Source organism: Apium graveolens, chromosome 6 (assembly GCF_009905375.1).
Source record: "Apium graveolens cultivar Ventura chromosome 6, ASM990537v1, whole genome shotgun sequence".
In the NCBI taxonomy this organism is placed as follows: domain Eukaryota; kingdom Viridiplantae; phylum Streptophyta; class Magnoliopsida; order Apiales; family Apiaceae; genus Apium; species Apium graveolens.
The window spans coordinates 292,483,996-292,506,335 of record NC_133652.1 but is presented as its reverse complement, the minus strand read 5'-3'; the positions used below and the strand labels follow the sequence as shown (position 1 = coordinate 292,506,335).

The following is a 22,340-nucleotide window of genomic DNA, read 5'->3' as shown; positions in this document are numbered from 1 at the left end:
ATAAAATAAGAGAGAGGAGCATACCTAATTTCAGATTCAAGACTCGATTGAAACCCTAATTGAAGACTTGATTGAGAGTCCACACCTAATTATAGCCCCGATTGAGAGTTCGAGAGAGTGGTGAGAGGTGAGATTGACTGGGATATTTTGAGTGGTGAGGGGTGGTGAGGTGAGGTGAGAGTTCGATTTGAGAGAAATGAATGTGAGAGTGAGAGGGAGTTTCAGTGAGTGAGTGAGAAATGAATGTGAGTGTGTAATAATTCCCCCTTCTGTTTTTAATTACTTCTTCCACTCCCGCTCCTCTTTTTCATTAAAGCCGCGCCCAACATTTCAGGTTTTAGTTACACTTTTTTAAAAGCAACGGTAACACCAAATTTAGTATAACCATAGATGCCTCATTATACCTATGATTACACCAAATTATACCAATGGTTACACTAAAAAAATGTGTAGGCATATGTAGGCTAAATTTTTTTTAAAGCACGTATGGTAACACTTTACCTTGTAACACTAAAAACAAATATTACAATAGGTCATATATGGTGTAGTGTTACTACAACTGATAATCAATTATCTTCCAAATGGATGATTTTAGGTTAAATAAGAGTTATCTTAATTACACAAAAGAAAAATGGCACTCCCCTAATACATCCTAATAATGAATCAAGAACCGCGTGTTTATAATTTATTTAAGGGTTATTTATCTATTATACTCTGGCTTGTGGTCTGTAAAGCAAATAACACAAACAGATAGTTGGACTACAAAGGAAACTGGTACTAAAATGGGTCGGGCCTATATAGTAGAACCGAGTTGGGTTGGGGTAAAGTTTTATTTATTAAAACTTTGACCCAACCCATAATAAACGGTCCAATTAAAAAACAACACAATTAACCCACGATCCTGAATGGGTCGATTTGGTTGACCAAATTAAGGGTTGGGTTGGTTCGGTTTGAACGAGTTGGACAACCCATGAGCAGCCCTATCACTAGGGTATCCAAAAACCCTTAGATAACGGGTTTGAGGTACGAGTTTAAAATAAAAAAAATCAACCAAATACTAGGTATGAATTTAAAATAAATAAAACTCATATCTAAACTAAACAACCATTGATAAGTTACTTTTTAATTTAAGAAATATTCGAGTAAACACTATCTCTCTCATGCAAAATTTGAGAGTCTACTCCCAGATTCCATCGGTCACTTCTCTCCACCTTCGACCTCTGCATCCCCTCCTCCTTCGCTTTTTCATACTCGTTTATATTTAATTATTTTTCTAAATAAAACTGGGATTTTTTTTGGATGAGTTCTTGTTGAGTATTTTTATACTAAAATTGCTAGTCGTGCATAATTTTTTTGGAATGTTAACCTGTTATATTTTGATGTGTTTGTGTGTATTGTTAAGGAATTCAGAAATTTTTCTAAGAATGGTTTATGTGATATTTTGGGAAATCTGTAAGATTCGCACCGAATCTGGGACGGTGGTAGATATCGCAAGAGCTCACATTTTACAATAATTTTTTCATAGTTCTGAACATTGAGTTATAAATAATATTTATGTGAAGTTTAATATGATGCTACTAGTTTCAAAATATGTGTAGTTTGGATTACTCCAAATGTCATTATGATACTTTTTAGTTTAACTTTTTTGGATAGTTTATGTGTTAAGTAGTCTGAAAACAAAATAGCTATTTATCCACTTTATTTTTTGTTTCAAAATTAGATTGTAGTTGACAGTTGGAAGTTTGTTATGGGTGTATTAATATTTTTATAATTTTTTTGCTTGTTTGTAAAAAGTGATAAGTTTAATTTTAGAAAGTATTTTACTTAAACAAAATCAATATTTTGAATGTATCGGTTTTTTGTCAAATTATATACTTCAATTTAAACAAGAATGAGTATGTATAATTCTTAATTTATTTATTTAATAAGGTGTTCATCAAACTCCAAAATTGATATACATTACATCACATCGCATATATGGGTTTCTTGTTTGGAAAAAAATGATCAAATTGTATATGCCGAGTGATTTACGAGTTTAGTAAAAATATTCGCACTGCGGAGCATATAGTAGTGTTGGTATATTGAGAAAATAAATTTTAAGTAACCTACTATGTCATATGATAAATTTTCAATTTAATTGTGTATTTGTATATACGCGATGTCTCATTTGATTATACAAAGTTACCAATTACTAATTTTACTAGTCATTTAGGGGAACTTTTAAGATAATTTCTATTTTTTTGTATTTTTCTTCAATTTATATTAGTGATAAATTTAATGTAAATCCATTAAATTCTTAAAAATAAAGTTAATATCAAGAACGAAGACGATACAACATATTTCGTAAAAATACCTTATATTTTATTAAGGAGTCTGTCATGTTTGATAGTCAACGAGTGAGTAAATTTATAAGACGCAAGAAAACTGATTGGCGGAATTCCCATGTAAACACATCACCGACTAACCTTAATTTAATGAGGAGGTTCAAGTATGATCATTCTTATCAGAATCAGAAAGATAATGAAATATGTCTTGACGGGGCGAAGTCAGAGAAAATTCTAATATGGCCCCCAACGATACTAACATGCAAATTGTTCATCTGGCTGGGGCATTCTCTCTAAAGTTTGCCTCAAGATAGTTAGAGTCTGAATGCGAGTTCTATCTTGGAATTTTAAAAATTATAAATTTAAGGGTTTTAACAAATGTGTTGCTGTTAGATATTGAATGCTAAGAATATAGTACATGGGGTGAATGTGTTTCTTGAATTTTTCTTTGTTTTAAACTTTTTGGATTTTAATTTGAACAAAGCAGTTATAAAATTGTAGAGATATTGCAGCATAAATAACACAAACACACAATATCAAAAACTCACTTAATTGTATTAATTAAGTTTGTCTTGCTACAAATTATGTGTTCTTAAGAAAATAAGAATTCAGTTTCCATCTTAAGATAATACAAGAAATTCTAGAGCTGTTTGTTACCTATGAACTAAGGACCTGTGCATGCTTTATAGACAAGCATCACGGGTTTACAAGACATGTACTAAAATGATTTAAGCTCTTTTCCCAAGCAATCTTTTTTAATTTCCATTTCTAGCTTAACAAATCTGTGCAGAATTTTGCAGGTCTGTGACCACCTTTTATCCAGTTAATCTTTGCCCTTGATATTATATTATTCCAGTTACTTTGTAGACTTTTCAATATAGAGCATTGACATCTCGATAAGTATGTCGAGATTTTCAGCTTCTTCTATAGAGAATCGACATCTCAATAATTATAATGACTTATCAAGATCTCTGAGTTCTCTATAGGTATACTTGACTTGTCGAGTTCTCTGGATCCTTACATGTGAAATGACTTATCGATATGTATGAGATCTCTACATGTGGAGATGACTTGTCGATATCTCTGAGATCTCTATATACACAATTTGACTTGTCGATATCTCTGAGATCTCTTTATGAGAAATTGACTTGTCGACATCTCCAATTCTTCACATCATCATTTGACTTGTCGATATCTCGGAGTTCTCTACATGCATAAATAACTTGTCGATATCTCCAGTTCTCTACATCTTCATTTTACTTGTCGATATCTTTGAGACTTCTCTATTAACCATTTTGGACCTCTCTTCATGTCATTCTAAACTTCTCGAATGACTTCTCGATATAACTTGATTTGTGACTTGTCGATATCTTGACTTAGAACATTTTTCATAGAACAACTTTATTCAACTCCAAACTTTTACATCTTTTCTCTGAGACATGATCATGGCTTGATCTTCTTCCAGAATTTATTCCTTAACTTGAATCTGTTCACAGAAAAACCCCAGTCTAATCTTCTAAACATTTTTACAGACTCAATAAATACAATATAGAATACAAGTTTAGATTATCATACAACTTAATCTTAGAGTTGTCAATGTGACTAATTATTGTTATCGTACATACATGTCTTGAACAAAAGTTTATGTTTTGCAGCCATATTTATATCTTAAATTAAAAAACGGAAATGAACACAAATCAACTTTGAAAATCGGTAATTTTAAATTATTTTTGTTCACGTTCTAAGTCATTTAATAAGTTATATTGATTAAATCAAATGATGCATTTAAAAATTAATTCCATTATATAATTCAAAATTATGATAAAAATAGGTTTCATTTGATTAGTTACGATTACAAAATATACTTGTACATATTTTCAAAGATAATAAATAAAGTGGCAAAAACGATAATTCAACATAATTATATTTTTGATAATAACCCCAAATTTGAGATTAAGCCCATTTGGGTAATTTCTCTCCATATCACAATTTGAAAATAAAAATCCAAAATCTCACACCATGGCCATTTTTATCACTAAAAACGTATTTTTACATGTTTTTAGAAAATACATTTATATTTCGAGTTTTTATTAATTTTAAAAATCTATTTTTCTAAAAAAGTAAAAAAGAATAATAAAATATTTGAAAATGTATATTTAACCTTAAGCGTAAAACAAAAATGCGTTTAATTTCAAAATCTTGAGACCCATCTTTAAGACCCGATTAGAAAAGACTTTTTTAAACATGTTAATATTACGTTTTAAATGATATAAAGGGCCATATTTCGGTACGTGCGAAATTTTGGGCTTTTTTTTTTCTCAATTTTTAGCCGAATTTTACCGGGTTAATCTGGATTTCCAAACTCTGCCAACTCACTCTTCATTCCGACCATGCCGGCAAAAACCACCCGCCGGAAAAACAAACGCAAGCTCTCAAAAGGTACCAACAACATCTATTACACTTCCATTTCATCAATTTTATTACTTTTTATTATTTATTTTTACCTCCCCATTTAATATTTCACACTTACTTTTATTTAAAATCATTTGACACAGTAAAATTGAAGATTAAAAAGAAGGCTAAACAAAAGTCATCAGGAGTGACCCAATTAGTTCATAAGTATTGGATTCAGAGATATGATTTGTTTTCGAGATTTGATGAGGGGATTGAGTTAGATGAGGAGGGATGGTATTCTGTTACACCTGAATGTATTGCGGTTCGACACGCGGAGAGGTGTAATGCTGGGGTGGTTGTTGATTGTTTTACGGGTTGCGGTGGCAATGCCATTCAGTTTGCTGCAATGTAAGGGTTTTCGTAGATTTTAGTGGTTGTTAGGGTTTATGTTGTTATGTTTATGTAGGTGTTTGTTGATTGCTAATTAATTATTTTATGCGTATTGAGTATGAAGTAATGTCATATGACTCGTGATTTGTATTAAGGTGATAACACTTGAATTGTAGTTGAGTATGAGTAGTTGAGGATGATCCTAGATGTAGTATAGCTTTCAATTCAAAAGTTTTGTATGAAGATATATTAACAAGCAATTAGAAGGGAATTTAAGTAAAAATTTGGGTTTTTAGGGTTTTAGTAATTACTGTGGTTGTTAGAGTTTATTTGATGATGTTTATGTAGGTGTGTTTGTTGGATTGCTAATTAATTTAGCGTATTGAGTACCAAGTAATGATTAATTTATTATTGGAATGTAGGATTTGTAGTGATATAATATGACTGACAACATGTGAATTGTAGTTGAGTATGAAAACTGAGAACGTGGAAGAACTAAATTTTTTGTTATCTTTAATTTGAAGTTATATATTAAGAAATATTAATATGCACTTAAAGGGAATTTAAGTAGAACTTTGGTTATAAGGATTCGTATAGCTAAGTGGTATTTTGTCGGTTTGAGTGCATATGGCTCCAATTTCTCCTCTTATTACTGGGTAAAAGTTACTTATCTCCCTCCTATAAGACAAAGAAATGCGAAACCAAACTTACTCAAACATAAGATTCGAGGTCTTTTTCAGGATTTGTACAAGTTGTCTTACAAGCATGTATGATTGATGTATGAATGTAGTGCTTGATATTATAGTCTTTATATAAAATTGTGTTGTAGAAACAAGTGATTAGAATTTAATTTGTTTTGAACAATACTATTCGGTTCATTATTTTCCTACAATTTACTACACTTTATTATATATTGTTTGTTAAAGTATGATCCGAGGAGATGTTTTAACTTCAATCATTCCGCCTCTAGGGGTAATCATGTTATTGCCATTGATATCGATCCTTTTAAAGTTGCACTCGCATATAATAACGCGGTGATATATGGTGTGGAGGATTATATTGAATTTATTGTAGGAGACTTTTTTCAACTAGCGCCATCTCTAAAGGTATATATTTCACCATTGACATGATTTATATGATTTAGCTTATATATATATGTTTATATGTTTTCTAAAACCCTTAGAGCAACTCCAACAACTCCCTTATAGCCTTCTAAGTTTTTTAGGATTATGACATGAAAATTGTCTCCAACAATCTCCTAAATTCTCCTCCAAAGTTTAGGAGCTCTATATCCGTCCTCATTAGAGAGGAGCACTTAACCCTTCCTCATTCAATTTGTAATAATAAATATAGCATGTTCATGTACTTAAATGTTTCCATGTAGGTTGTAGCATCTTTACCCAATTGAGATAATAAATAAAAATATATAAAGAGAGTGAGTTGAGAGGATTGTTGGAGAGATAGTGTAATTCTCTCTTAAATAGTTAAGAGGCTATTTAATTATATTATTTGTTGTTGGAGTTGCTCTTAAAGGCCCATACTTTAATATTGAATCCTTTACATTTTCATAGTCACTTGGTATATTGTTAGTGCAAGCTTTGTCATGGTATTATAGAATGATTTAACATGTGTGATTGATTCTGAATATTGATGGGTAGAAAAATGCTATAGCGAGCAAATTCAATAACATATACTGTGACATTATACATTATATTTCCCACCCATTTATTGTTTATCAAGAAGATTTTTTCAAATTATCTTTACTAAAGTTTGACATGAGTAGAGCTATATATTGTTATGTGTCTTTTCACATGTTTAACTCTTTGAATTATCTTGCCAAGAATGTCTGAAACACTCTTTTGATAGTATTCAAGATTTTTTTGAGGGCACCAAATTTATAACTGTATGTATTACAGGTGCTGAGAAAAATACGGATGATGTCTCTGTCTTTTTATCTTGATTTTTAAAAGAACTCTGTTGATTCAATTTGTCTCTCACCTTTGTAGTCTGTTTAATTGTTTGTTTTGAGAAAACATGTTTAAATTTTCACATTCTTGTTTTCCATCTCTTCACTCTTGTGTTATTTGGTTATATTTAGGGTGATGTAGTATTTCTGTCACCACCATGGGGAGGTCCATCATACATTCAGAGTCAGATATTTATGCTTGAAATGTTGAAGCCAAAAGATGGGTATGTGATACTGACACTCTATATCATTTGCTGAACTGAATGAACAATATACCTGTGTTACAAATGATGCATGTTGTATTCTGGATGAATGATACATGATACCCTGAAACATTTTTGCTTTCACAAGCAGCCAAGTGTGAAGATAAAATAGACAGAACATTACGTTCTCTCTGTACGAGGATCTCGCAGAGTGTCTTAAATCAAATTTGTGCAAATGTATTTTATGACACAACCAGTACCTCCAACTTTCATCTGTTGTGTTTTGACAACATTGGTGGTTGTCCCTCTGGCACTCGTTCCATCTGTCAGGTGAATGGAAATTGTGTAGTATTTTGCTTGTCATTTGAGCATAATGGCTAAGTTTTGAAGATAATTAGACCGAACATTATATATTCTGTCTTTACGAGGATCTCCCTGACTTTCTGGATCAAATTTATGCATATGTATTTTGTAATGCAACCAGTATCTCCAAGTTTCATCTGTTATGTTTTGACATCAGTGGTGGCTTGTAGTCTCTGGCTCGCATTCAATCTGTCAGGTGAATGGAATTTGTATAGTATTTTTCTTGACATGTTGAGCATATTACCCCCTCTTCGGGTTCTTCAAAATTTGCCATGTTTCTGTTTTTCCTTGTCCCATGGGTTTATCCATTTCTCCGTCCACTCTACACCCTTTTCAGACATCATCTTCTTGGCACACTTCATGATCTCCTCTATCTTCTCCATATGCTGTATTGCTTCATTTGCACAAGTTCTCCCAGACGCAACATTACTTTTGAAGCTGTTGTTTGATATAAGGACTTGGATTTTGTTATAAATGTGCCTAATGTTATTGGTGAGTACTTGATACATTAGCAAATGCTGATGTACCGTTTCAAACCTGTATGTTTAGGTGGTCTCTGTTTCAAGCTGCTCAAAGAATAACACCTAACATTATCATGTTCTTACCTCGAAACGTGGATATAGACCAAGTAGCTCAACTTTCTTGGCTGTCTTCTCCTCCTCTAGATGTTGAGGTACTGGTTTCTACTGTTAACAACTTATTCTTCTTCCTTAGTGGAGGTTTTTATCATTCATGTCTCTTCATTGTGACCCTGTTTCCTTTAATTCTGATATAGTTATTAGTAATAGTATTATTATTACTATGGTAAATGCAGATTGAAGAAAATTACATAGGGGAAAAAGCAAAGGCCATAACTGCTTATTTTGGTGAAGCTACTAGCTAAACTCGGATTATCGCTTACAGGGCAGGGGAATTTTTGTGGGCTTAGGCATGTCATATGCGTTGCACCGTACAAATGGCTATACTGGCTTAAGGTATCTGGTATTGACTCAATATATATGCTTTTAAATCCTATAAATTCTGCACAGCCCCACATTATTATTCATGTCCCTTAATCCTTAACATTTATTTTAAACCTTTGCTGGTAAACTATTATTTCGTGTTATTTGTAAGTTGTAACACTAGCATTCCATGTCTTGTTCGGTTGTTCCATATCCCGGGCCTCTGACCCAGTTCGTATATCTGATATGATCCTTTCTTTTTCTTTTTTCTGGTTTGGTAGTGACTTGATTGCATGTTATTAAGAGTCCATATTATAGCTTTTTTTGATGTAATTGCCTCATTGCCTTGGCATCTCATCAGCATCCATGTATAGCAATTAACAACAGTGTTAGGGAAATACATAATGTTCTGTTTGGGAACCTGGATTTCATTTAAAATTTTGAATGTGATCAAATAACATGTTCGGAAATTTGGATTTGTATTTGGATTTCATTTGAAATTCCAAGACAATTCAAATATTAGTATAAAATGAGAATTTGAATTAAATGGTGTTTTATATAATCGAATCACAAACGACTGGCTTGAAAAAACTGTAGCTCTTTGCCCATGAAAATACGGATTGCTAGTTTCATGCGTCAAATTACAAGTTGGTACAGGAATGGATAAAATTGAATCGTATATCGATTATTTTTGAACTACTATTGTTTGTTGAACTGTTTAAGAGTTTCTTTTAAGATTTTAAATGAACCGGCTTATGCTAGTTTTGAACATGGCCAAATTAAAGGAACACGAACATAGGCTGAACCCTCTCCGACATAAAAAAATTTAGTATAGAATTTTAATTAAATCCCAATTTTTTTTTAAAATATATTAATTTTTTTTATTAAACCCGATCAGAATAAAAAGATTTACGATATTTTATTTTAGTTCTTACTGGCGTTGATCATATAATATATTGTGAGCTATATAGAATCACAATAACACTTATAAATTGGTTATATTTTCATATGCATCTCAACTTTATTTAGGAATATACGTGTATATTTTACTTATAAACTACTAATAACAAAAAAATTAATTTTGTTTTAAAACTAAGCTAAGCCGACACTAGTATGGTTTGCAAACTTAATCCGAATATTGAAATAATTTGTTTAATACCTTATCCAATAAGTCAAAAAAACATTTTTAAAAATGTCATTTAGCACATATAGGTGATTGAAAATCAACTGTTCGTGTTCCCTACTTTTTTAATTTTCGAACATAATAAATTATTTCTAAATAATATTAAAATATTTTAATAATATTTACTTTTTAAATAATATTTTAATATTAAAATATCTTTATTCAATAGGAGTATAATATTAAAATATTTAATAATATTTATTACTTTATAATTAAATATAAGTTAAGAGCAAGAGAGAGAAGAGAGAGGAGACTCTTAAAGTTTTAAAGAGTATCTAAGACTAAGAGTCTCTTGGAGCTCCAATTTTGTTAATACTCTTTATTTTTTTATTTTTCCCTTGAGGAGCTTAGTTTGTTGGAGATACTCTTAAAAGTATACTAGATTAGTTCATTGGCCATGTCCGGTTAAATTACGAGTATTATTGTTAAATATTTTATAACGTTAGTATTAAATGATGAATTAATAATTATAATATGTTTAATAATTTATTTTAGTATCACTTGAATAATTGTAGGTTGCTTAGCCTTAAGTGATGAGGGTCACTTGGTATCTAAAATTTAAATTTGTTAGATTTTTTTGAAATATATTGAAAAAAGTTTTCAAATTGAAAAAGGAGGAGAGTAAATTAGTGGAAAATATTAATAAAAAGGTTTTAAAATTGAAAAAGAAGGAAGAATGAGAATTAGTAGGATTAGAGAAAAATGTTAACATGTCAACTAAATTGTAAAAATGACAAGTATCCTCTTTTACAAAAAGAGTGATACTTGACATAACTTATACTTTGTTGAGTACCGGGTAAAACCGTAAAAGGGAGCGTAGGTGGTTAATCCTAATGAGAATGAAATGAAACTTAATCACCCAGGCAAAACATTTTCTTATTTCACCCCACTAAATTATTAAGCGACCATTATTAACCATGAAACGGACGTTCTCATATCACATTATTTAACTTACACCAAAACAATCGGTATATTTTCCTTTTGTTATGTAATATATATTATAAAAGTAGAAAGAATAAGAAAGAATTTAAGATTTCATTATTATTGATATCACAAGATAATGTACATGCAAGCCTTTTATAAACTTCTAAATCCATATGTTACTTGAGAAGTGAAAAAACCAAGAGTTTGTGTCAATTAATGGAATAAAGGTGAAAGGTCAAATGACATCTAGAAAGTTAAGAGTCATACAATAATATCATAACACCCTCCTTGGATGACTCGTACAACTACATGGCTCGTTAAAACCTTACTACGAAAAATCCTGTGGGAAAAACCCTATTGAAGGAAAAAGAGTACATGTGTTGCACGTGTAATAATGAGTGCAATATATCTTCCTCTCATTTTGACATGACTATGAATATCAACATAGATCTCGAAATTTGCGCAATTCCAATTTTGTGCACCAATTTCTCGAACGAAGATGTAGGAAGTGATTTTGTAAACAAATCTGCTGGATTTTCACATGAACGAATCTGACAAACATCAATCTCTTCCCCTTTGCTGAAGTTCATGGGTGAAGAAGAATTTTGGATCAATGTGCTTTGTCCGATCTCCTTTAATGTAGTTGAATGATGCAAGCTTCATTGTCTTCATACAAAGTGGTAGGAATTCTTTTGTTGACTGAAAGACCACATGAATCTCGAATATGGTGAACAAGAGACCTCAGCCATACACATTCTCGACTTGCTTCATGAAGGTTCAACAATTCAGCATGATTTGAAGAAGTTGCTGCAAGAGTATATTTTGTTGAGTGCCAAGATATTGCAGTATCTCCATACGTGAATATATAACCTGTTTGTGACCTTCCTTTATGAGGATCATACCGATATCCAGCATCTGTATAACCAACTAATTCCACTTGTGGGTCTTTAGAATAAAACAAACCCATATCCATTGTTCCTCGAAGATATCTAAATATTTGTTTCACACCAGTCCAATGTCTTCGAGTTGGAGCAGAACTATTTCTTGCCAATAGATTAACATAAAATGCAATATTATGACGTGTGCAATTGGCAAGATACATTAGTGCACCAATGGCACTAAGATATGGTACTTCTGGACCAAGAAGTTCTTCTCCCTTTTCTCTTGGACGGAATGGATCCTTGTTCTTTTCTAGTGAATGTACAACCATAGGTGTACTTACAGGATATGCTTTATCCATTATAATTCGCTTAAGGATCTTTTCAAGATAAGCTGACTAATGGACAAAGATTCCTTTAGATAAATGTTCAACCTGAAAACCAACACAAATTTCCGTTTTACCCAAGTCTTTCATTTCAAATTCTCTTTTCAAATATTCAATCATCTCATGAAGTTCATTTGGATTCCCAATGATGTTTAGATCATCAATATAGATAACAATGACAGTAAACCCCACTTTTGTCCTATTAATAAAACACATTGACAAATAACATTATTATTATAACCATCTTTCAAAAGGTATTCACTAAGACGATTATACCACATGCGACCTGATTGTTTCAACCCATAAAATGATCTTCGTAATTTAATTGAGTAAATCTCTCGGGGTCATGAACTGTATGCTTCAGGCATTTTTAATCTGTTAGGGATTTTCATGTATATGTCATTATCAAGTGACCCATATAAGTAAGCAGTCACAACATCCATTAAATTCATGTAGAGCCTTTCTAGAATGGATAAACTTAGTTAAAATCTAAATGTTGTCGCATCCATTACTGGTGAATAAGTTTGTTCAAAATCAATTCCCGGTCTTTCTGAGAAACCTTGTGCAACAAGATGTGCCTTGTATCTCACAAATTCATTTTTCTCATTTTTTTTGCGCACAAAACCCCACCTATATCCGACGGGTTTTACACCTGCAGGTGTTTGGACAATAGGTCCAAAAACTTGACATTTTTCAAGTGACTTCAACTCTGCCTCTATAGCATCTTTCCATTTTGGCCAATCATCTTTTCTTTTACATTCATAGATCGATCTAGGTTTATGATTCTCAATTTCTTCAGAAATGTCAAAAGCAACTGCATATGAAAAAATTTCATCAATGACAATTTCTTTTCTATTCCACCTTTTACCTGAAATGATATAATTTATCGAGATCTCTTCATTTTCGTCAATTTCAGGTATTTGATCATCCTTTGAAGACTGTCTCTTTGGTGATCATGTCCATTTCTTTAAAAATGATGTCATTTGATGTACCAACTTGCTTATCTAGTTTCCTTGATTTTCTAGGATTTTTATCTTTGGATCCAACAGGCCTGCCACGCTTCTGGCGGGCTTTAGACTCGTTTGCTAGCAAAATTTTATTCTCTTCATCTGAAATTTTGATATTGCAAGGAATATTTACAGCCGGTATATGTGACTTTATCACTGTCTTGACATCAGTAAATGAGTCGGGCAATGTATTTGCAATTTCTTGTAGGTGGATTATCTTTTGAACTTCAAGTTCACATTGATTTATATGAGAATCATAATGAGACATAGTGACTGCATTCCACAAAATTTCTTGTCTCTCTTTTTTCAATTTTGTCTTATCTCCCCCTAATGCAGGAAAAACTGTCTCATCGAATTTACAGTCGGTAAATCTTGCCTTGAATAAATTACCAGTCATGGGCTCTAAATATTTTATAATTGAGGGAGAGTCAAACCCAACATATACCCCTAATCTTCTTTGGGGGCCCATTTTTGTTCGTTAGGGGAGGAGATATCGGAACGTAAACCACACATCCAAAAACTCTTAAGTGAGAAATATTTGGTTCTTGATAATTCACAAGCTGCAATGGGAAAAATTTATGATAGGCAGTCGGCCTTAAGCGAACTGATGATGCAGCATGTAATATTGCATGTCCCCAAGAAGTATTTGGCGAATTTGTTCTCATGAGTAAAGGTCTAGCAATCAGCTGTAGCCTCTTAATAAACGATTCAGCAAAATCATTTTGGGTATGCGTGTGAGGAACCAGATATTCTACTTCAATCCCAATTGACATGTAATAAATATTAAAATATTGGGATGTAAATTCTCCAGCATTATTATTGTGTATATGTTGTGTACTTGATGATTTCATTAACAAAACACCTTGGTAGATTTTACTTAGTGAAAAATGTAGCACTCGACGTATAAGGATTATAGTCCCGACGGATGACTCAATATATTCTCGACGGATGATGATTTATTATCCATCGAGTGAGTAACTTATGTAACAATAAGTCTGTAGCACATTTCTGCATACACATTGTTTAGATTCTGTAAGTAGTATTCAAGTCATGTTGACGTTAACTAGATATGCAGAATAGGTTGATTAACTGTATATAAATGATGTCTTGTAATTCTGCATAAATGAAATGAAGTCAAGTGCCAAATAACTACCAACGGATGATCAACAAAGCTATCGACGGATGACCAATATAGCTGTCGACGGATGATCAATGACGGATGATCATGTAATCAATGGATAATCAATTCAAACATCCGTTGACAGTGACAATACAGTCACATGCGTCGAGTGTATGCAAATGGAATGTGGAAGCCTATCCAACTGGGTATTAGAGAACAAAGAAGTATTGCCATTTCCATGCTATTATGAAGATATTCAAAGATGCTGGAATAGAGTAATGAAGTAGCATAGTATTAGACTTGATAGTTTTTGTTTTATTATTTTGTCTTATTACTTTGTAATCTTGATGATATATAAACCAAGAAGCAGCAAATAGAACAATAAACTAAGCAACCAAAAGAGAAACATTAGCAAGCTGTATTCTCAGTATTTCTCTGTATTCTTAGTTGTTCATTTATAAGCAGTTGTGAGCTAATTGCTACACAGAGTTCTCTTGATATATTATATATCTCTAATGGATACATTCAAATCCACCAGAAAGTTTTTAAAGACTTGTGTTTTTTATTATTTGTGTTTTGATTCATTTCAAGTTATTATTCTGCACTCTGCAAATCAATTCACACAGATATATATATTTAAGATAGAACAATTTTATTTGTGAAAAGTTTCAAGAATTCCATTCAACCCCCCTTCTGTAATTCTTGTTGCATTTTTAAGGTACTAATAATTGGTATCAGAGCAAGCTCTTGATAAACAAAGAGTTTAAAGATCAACAAAACAGCATGATGAACAAGAAGGATGTTGGAGTCAAGATTCCTTTTCTGAATAAAGATAATTACCGTCACTGGAAGGTAAAGATGCATCTTCATTTACTTTCTCAAGATGAGGCCTATGTAGATTGCATAGAAAGAGGTCCTCATGTACCAATGAGAGCTTGCAACTGGAAATGAGCCATCAGTCCCCAAGCCAAGGTATGAATGGTCTGATCCTGATATTGAACAAGTCAGGAAAGATAAGAAGGCCATGAACATCCTGTTCAATGGAGTTGATGGTGATATGTTTGACAACATCATCAATTGCAAAACTGCCAAGGATGTTTGGGATACTATACAGGATTATCTGTGATGGTACTGAGCAAGTTAGAGAAAACAAGATGCAAGCTACTGATTCAGCAATATGAGCATTTTCATAGTGAAGAAAGTGAGTCTCTCACTGACATTTTTAGTAGGTTTCAAAAACTACTAAATGCTATAAAGCTGCATGGAAGGGTCTATCAGACAAAAGACTCCAATCTGAAATTCCTTAGATCTCTTCCAAAGGAATGGAAACCAATGACAGTCTCATTAAGAAACTCTCAAGATTGTAAGGAGTTTACTTTGAAGAGACTGTATGGCATCCTGAAGACTTATGAGCTTGAAATAGAGTAAGATGAGAGGATGTGGAGAGGAAAGAAGAAAGGAGGGTCCATTGCACTAGTTGCTGAGTTAGAGAAAGAAAAGCAGATGAAGATGGAAGCTGTTGAATCAACTTCAAGGGTCTGTGAAAACAAGGGTAAGGGGATGATAGCTGAAAATGAAGATTCTTTGAGTCAAGATGACATGGAGGATATTGATGAACATCTAGCATTTCTTTCCAGAAGATTTGCCAAGCTCAAGTTCAAGAAGAACTTTGGAGAAGCCAAGCCAAATAGAAACATGGTGGATAAATCAAAATTCAAATGTTTCAAATGGGGCTTGGCAGGGCACTTTGCCAGTGAGTGTAGAAAGTCATATTCCAACAAAAAGAAGTTTGAGCCTGTGGATTATAAACAGAAATACTTTGAATTGCTCAAACAAAAGGAAAGGGCTTTCATTACACAGGATAATGACTGGGCTGCAGATGGTCTGGATGAAGATGTGGATGTCAACTATGTCAATCTAGCCCTAATGGCCAAGTCTGATGAAACAGAGACAAGTTCTTCAAGTAATCAGGTAATTACTATAAGCCTTGCACATTTATCTAAAGCTGAGTGTAATGATGCTATAAATGACATGTCTACAGAGTTATATCACTTGCGTGTTACACTTAAGTCTCTTACTAAAGAAAATGCTAAAATCAAAGAAAACAATCTGTTTTTAAGTGAGAGGAATAATGTGCTAGAGTCTCGGTTCATTGATTTTGAAGAATTAAGAATTGAGTGTAAGATTGCCAAGGAGGAATTAACTGAGTCCTTGAAGAAAGAAGAAATTTTGAAAAAGCAGCTTGAACGTGAACATGAGGTGATTAAGGCATGGAAAACATCTAGAGATGTTCATGCTCAAATCACCAAAGTTCAAGGAATCGAGTCATTTTGTGATGCAGCCTGGAAGAAGAACAAGGAGAAGCTAGAACCAAATTTGATGGAAGGAGTACTAACATATGTAGACTCGACGGATGATGATGATCATCCGTCAGATAACAAAAAGGGTTATCCATCGAGTGATGTAAATCCTCATCCGTCGACTGTGAGCAAGCCTATCAGTAAAGCCAAACTTGTTAAGTTAAATGAAAAGTATGGATCAGTTTCCAAGAATTTTATTCCAGGAGAATCGAGTCAAGTTAAGAAAATGAAAAAGGCTAATGTTGGTCATATGACTGTCAAGCAATTGAGTGACAGACTTGAGAAGATTGATGTTAAAACAGAGGCTAAAAGGAAAAATAATAGAAATGGTAAATTAGGGATTAACAAACATAATAACTACACACCTGATAAATATGCTCCAAGAAAAATCTGTGTCAAGTGTGGTAGTGTAAATCACTTATCTGTTAATTTCAAATCTGCCATGCCTACTTCCACTGTGCCACCTCACTTTCCCAACATGAATGTCATGCCTCCTATGCCTATAAATGCTATGTCTACACTGAATATGAATTCACAGTTTGCTAATATGCCATTTGCACCTAATCCCTATTATGCTGCATTTAGTATGCTGCATTTAGTATGCCACAAATGCCATTTAGCATGCCCTACTGGAATAACATGTTCACTAGTAGCATGCCATTCCCTGTTAATCAAAGTATGCATGATAATTCTTTTATGATGAATGGTTTCAAAGGCACAACTCAAATGACTAAGGATGAATCTGATATCCTCAAGTCAAATGAGATAAAGCCTAAGAAATAGAAAAAGAAAGCTAACAAGTCAAGACCCAAGGAAACTTGGGTACCAAAATCAACTTGATTTGATTTTGACGTGTGCAGGGAAACAGAAAGAATCTATGGTACTTGGATAGTGGTTGTTCAAGATACATTACTGGTGATTCTACCCTGCTCACAAAGTTCAAGGAGAGAGCTGACCCAAGTATTACTTTTGGAGATGACAGCAAGGGTTATATAGTGGGATGGTCTCAAGCACAATTTGGCTTGATTTCAAAAGACAATGTCATCATTGAGGAGGTTGCCTTAGTGGATGGTCTCAAGCACAATTTGTTGAGTATCAGCCAACTTTGTGATAAAGGCAATTCAGTAACCTTCACCTCAGAAGCCTGTGTTGTGACTAACAAGAGGAGCAACAAAGTGGTTCTCACTGGTGTGAGAAAAGAAAATGTGTACCTAGCTGACTTCAATTCATCTAATGCAGAATCTGTTACTTGTCTTCTCAGCAAAGCAAGTCAGGATGAAAGTTGGTTATGGCACAAAAAGCTATCTCATCTAAACTTCAAGACCATGAATGAGCTAGTAAAGAAAGAACTGGTTAGAGACATTCCTCTAATAGAGTTTTCTAAGGATGGATTGTGTGATGCCTGCCAAAAGGGAAAGCAGATTAAAGCATCATTCAGAAAGAAACTTGATTCAACAATTGAAGAACCTTTGCAACTGCTTCACATGGATCTGTTTGGACCAGTCAATGTGTTGTCCATCTCAAGGAGAAGATTTTGCCTAGTAATTGTAGATGATTTTTCAAAGTTCTCTTCGACATATTTCCTAAAGTCTAAAGATGAGGCTAGTGAAATCATAATCAATCACATAAGGCAAGTCAATAACCATCCTGATTTCAAAGTTAGAAGAATCAGGAGTGACAATGGAACTGAGTTCAAGAATTCTGTCATGAGAGTATTTTGTGAAGAAAATGGAATTTTGCATGAGTTTTCAGCAGCAAGAACACCACAACAGAATGGAGTAGTGGAAAGGAAGAATAGATCACTTATTGAAGCTGCAAGAACAATGCTTGAAGAATTTAAATTGCCAACATATTTCTGGGATGAAGCTGTAAATATTGCATGCTACACTCAGAATATTTCTCTGATCAATCAAGCAAAATGCATGACTCCCTATCAATTGTTCAAGAACAAGAAGCTAACTCTAAATTTTCTTCATGTCTTTGGCTGTAAGTGTTATATCTTGAGAAATCAAACTGATCAGAATGGGAAGTTTGATGCTAAAGCAGATGAAGGAATTTTTGTTGGATATGCTGTTGGTAAAGCATATAGAGTCTACAATCTAAGGACCAACATTATTATGGAATCAATACATGTTGTGTTTGATGATAAAAAGATTGAAGGACTGCAAGATGGAGACTACCATGAAAGCCTCAAATTTGACAATGTGGAGATAGTTAGTGATGATAGTGATGATGAAAGTGATCAAGAAATAGTATCAAAGGATAATGCATAAAAATCCACTACCAATGAAGCACAAAATTCAACATCTGTCGAGTTGCAAAATGCTTCATCCGTCGGGAGGCAATCTGCGTTATCCGTCGGTAGACAACCAGCTTCATCTGTCGGAACTCAAAATTCACCATCCGTCGGGTTATCAAAAGAAGCTAGAAATCAGAATAGATCACCTATAGAAAGTTCCCCTTTCTCAAATCAAAGATCCATAAACTTAGGGGGAGTTTCTAACAATCAAAACTCAATCACACATCAAGACAACAATGAGGCCTCTTCATCTAGAGCTAATCTACCTCAACAAAGAAAATGGACAAAAGATCACCCCTTTGAGCTCATCATTGGTGATGTTTCTTCTAGAGTCCAAACCAGGAGAGCAACTCAGGAAGAATGTCTATACAAGCAGCTTTTCTTACCAAGGAAGAACCAAAGAAGGTAGAAGAAGCTTTGTTGGATCCTGATTGGATTTTAGCTATGCAGGAGGAGCTAAATCAATTTGAGAGGAATAATGTATGGAAGCTGGTGCCCAAGCCTGAAGGAAAGAATCCAATAGACACCAAATGGGTATTCGGAAACAAGATGGATGAAAATGGTATAGTAGTCAGGAACAAAGTTAGATTGGTTGATAAGGGCTATTGTCAACAAGAAGGAATAGATTTTGATGAAACATTTGCTCCTGTTGCAAGACTTGAAGCCATCAGAATCTTCTTAGCCTATGCATCCCATGCCAATTTCAAGGTCTATCAAATGGATGTCAAAAGTGCCTTTCTGAATGGAGATTTGGAGGAGGAAGTATATGTCAGTCAACCTCCTGGTTTTGAAGATCCAAATTTTCTAGAACATGTCTATTATCTTTTGAAAGCACTTTATGGACTAAAGCAAGCACTTAGAGCCTGGTATGACACTTTATCAAAGTTCCTTTTGGAAAATTACTTCACAAGAGGTACTGTAGATAAAACTTTATTCTTTAGAAATGTTAATAGCTCTAGCATACTTGTTCAAATTTATGTAGATGATATTATTTTTGGCTCTACAGATGAGAAACTTTGTAAAAAGTTTGCCAAATTGATGCAAAGTAAGTATGAAATGAGTATGATGGGAGAACTAACTTACTTTCTTGGTTTGCAAGTTAAGCAAGTTAGTGATGGAATATTCATTAGTCAAACTAAATACATTTTTGATCTTTTAAAGAAGTTTGATCCAATGGATTGCACATCTGCAAAAACTCCCATGGCTATTGCAACTAAGCTTGAATTAAACGCTACTGAAAAGTCTGTGGATATTTCAAATTATAGGGGTATGGTTGGCTCACTTCTGTACTTAACAGCAAGTAGGCCAGATATAATATTTGCTACATGTTTGTGTGCTAGATTTCAGGCTGACCCTAGAGAATCTCACCTAGTAGCTATTGAGAGAATTTTCTGATATCTCAAGGGAACACCAAAACTTGGCATTTGGTACCCTAGAGATTCTGGTTTTGATCTAACTGGTTATTCAGATGCAGATTATGCAGGTTGTAGAATTGATAGAAAAAGTATAACAAGAACCTGTCAATTTCTAGGAAACAAACTTGTGTCCTGGTTCAGTAAAACGCAAATTTCAGTCTCTACTTATACAGCTGAAGCTGAGTATATTGCTGCTGGCAGTTGTTGTGAACAGATTTTGTGGATGAAAAATCAATTGCTAGACTATGGTTTGCAAGTTGAAGGGATTCCTATTTTCTGTGATAACACAAGTGCAATTGCCATCACTGAAAATCCAGTACAACATTCAAGGACAAAGCACATAGACATCAAGTACCACTTCATTAGGGAACATGTAATGAATAGTACTGTGGAACTATATTTTGTTCCAAGTGAGAAGCAGCTTGTAGATATTTTTACCAAACCACTGGATAAATCCACCTTTTCAAGGTTGGTAAGTGAGTTAGGTATGCTCAATTATTCTTAAATCATTATGAGATATTCTGCAAGTTGTAATGCAACCAGAAATTTAAATTGATTTTTCAGTCATGGATGAAATTTTGGCTAAGTCAAAATTTACATCTCGACAGATGATCTTTATCCATCGAGTTTGATCATCCTTCGGAATACAATTTGCTAATAAAAAAAATCAATTACTTTTCTGGAAATTTTATGACTCGACGGATAACAGTTTATCCTCATCCGTCGAATTGTCTTAATCTTAGCCGTTGATTTCCTGAACATTATCCATCAAGTATACTTACAGTTTGTAAGCATAACATGACGGATAATGGGTGGAATTTTTACAGTTTATTTTTTTTAAAAAGGCTATTTTAGGCAATTTTAATTGGCTACTTTATTTTACTTTATTTTTTTTGGTAGTTATTTTCTGAGATAGTATAAAAGCTTATTTCATTTCCATTGCTTTTCTTTTATCATTCTCAAATTATCTGCTCCAATTTCTTTCTCTTTCAAAGCACTTACTCTCTCTCTCTCTGCAAGCTCTTATTCTCTAACAATGGCGCCTGTTGTCAAGATTATGTCTCAAACTGGGTTCATTTATGAGAAGAATAACTTCACAGCCTTAGTGAACAAAGGAATTCAGCATTCTGGTGACTACCACAAAATGATGGATTTTGTGAAGAACTGCAAGCTTAGCTATGCCATGTTGGAATCACCCACCATCTTTTGTGAAGTTGTTGAAGAGATGTGGACCACTGCTACATAAAACTCAACTGATAAAACCATCACACTCAATATCAAAGGTAATGAATTATGTATTAATAGTGATGTTATTAAAGCATGTTTCAAGATTCCTGATAATAATGTGACTTCACCACACACAGACACTGATATAATTAATATGCTTAATTCCATGAACTATGCTCTTTCTACTTCTAAGTTGAGTGACATTAGGAGATTGGGTCTTAGGAAGGAATGGAGTTTCATGTGTGATTTAGTGACCAAGGTCTTTTCTGGTAAAGTCAGTAATTTTGATTCTGTCAATATTTCCATGCTTAACATGCTCTACATGCTAGTTACATATAAGTACTTTAACTTTAGTGACCTTGTTTTGTTTGAGTTGGGTTTTAAATTAGGAAAGTTAAATAAGAGGGGTAAAAATGTTTATTATGTTAGATTTTTCATGATGTTAGCTAATCACCTCTCTGAGGAAATTGTGCTTGAGAACCCAAACAACAAATTAGATTGTTGGGTTTAAAATGGAAGAATCATTGCAGATTTGAACAGGGCAAATCATCATAGAGAAGTGTCATTTTTCTATTACCCTGTAATGGAAGCACCTCAGGTAAGTGAGGTAAATTCATCTATCCCTACTACTATTCCAACCTCACTAGTTTCTTTGAGTTCTAGTGTAGCTATGGCAACTGAGTCAATGACCCAACAGTTGCCTACCCAAGCTACCAAACCAACAAAAATTTCAAAATCCAAATCAAAGAAAGCCCCCTCTGATATCTCTCAAAAGATGCCAGTTGCAAAATCCACCAAAATCAAAGAGGGGAGTGTGAAGGTGGGCAAGGTAGGTGACGGAAAGGGTGAACATAAAAGAAACCCTAAGGATAAGGATGGAGAGTTGAGTGGTTCCCAGCCTAGCCACACTGCAGTTTCCCAACAAACTGCAGTGCTTAAAAAGGATAAAAGCTCATTTCT

General features: G+C 33.5%; 2 protein-coding genes across 4 annotated transcripts; one reads left to right on the top strand and one right to left on the bottom strand.

Moving 5' to 3' along the window:
• The first annotated feature begins 4,625 nt into the window (after window positions 1–4,625).
• LOC141667182 (uncharacterized) lies at window positions 4,626–21,415 on the top strand. 3 transcript variants are annotated; one of them, XR_012552525.1, is made up of 7 exons: window positions 4,626–4,763; window positions 4,880–5,126; window positions 6,079–6,214; window positions 7,207–7,298; window positions 8,190–8,313; window positions 8,455–8,614; window positions 21,208–21,415. XR_012552525.1 is itself a non-coding variant. In XM_074473576.1 (6 exons), the coding sequence occupies exons 1-6, from the start codon at window positions 4,715–4,717 to the stop codon at window positions 8,521–8,523; spliced, it is 717 nt and encodes a 238-aa protein (XP_074329677.1). In that variant the 5' UTR covers window positions 4,626–4,714; the 3' UTR covers window positions 8,524–8,844. The 3 variants fall into 3 exon arrangements, 1 of the variants encoding a protein (XP_074329677.1); XR_012552526.1 differs by lacking the exon at window positions 21,208–21,415 and adding an exon at window positions 12,869–12,887; XM_074473576.1 differs by lacking the exon at window positions 21,208–21,415 and having other exon boundaries at window positions 8,455–8,844.
• LOC141666226 (secreted RxLR effector protein 161-like) lies at window positions 11,323–11,928 on the bottom strand. Its single transcript, XM_074472221.1, has one exon. It carries the CDS (start codon window positions 11,926–11,928, stop codon window positions 11,323–11,325), a length of 606 nt encoding a protein of 201 aa, XP_074328322.1.
• Window positions 21,416–22,340: the final 925 nt, after the last annotated feature.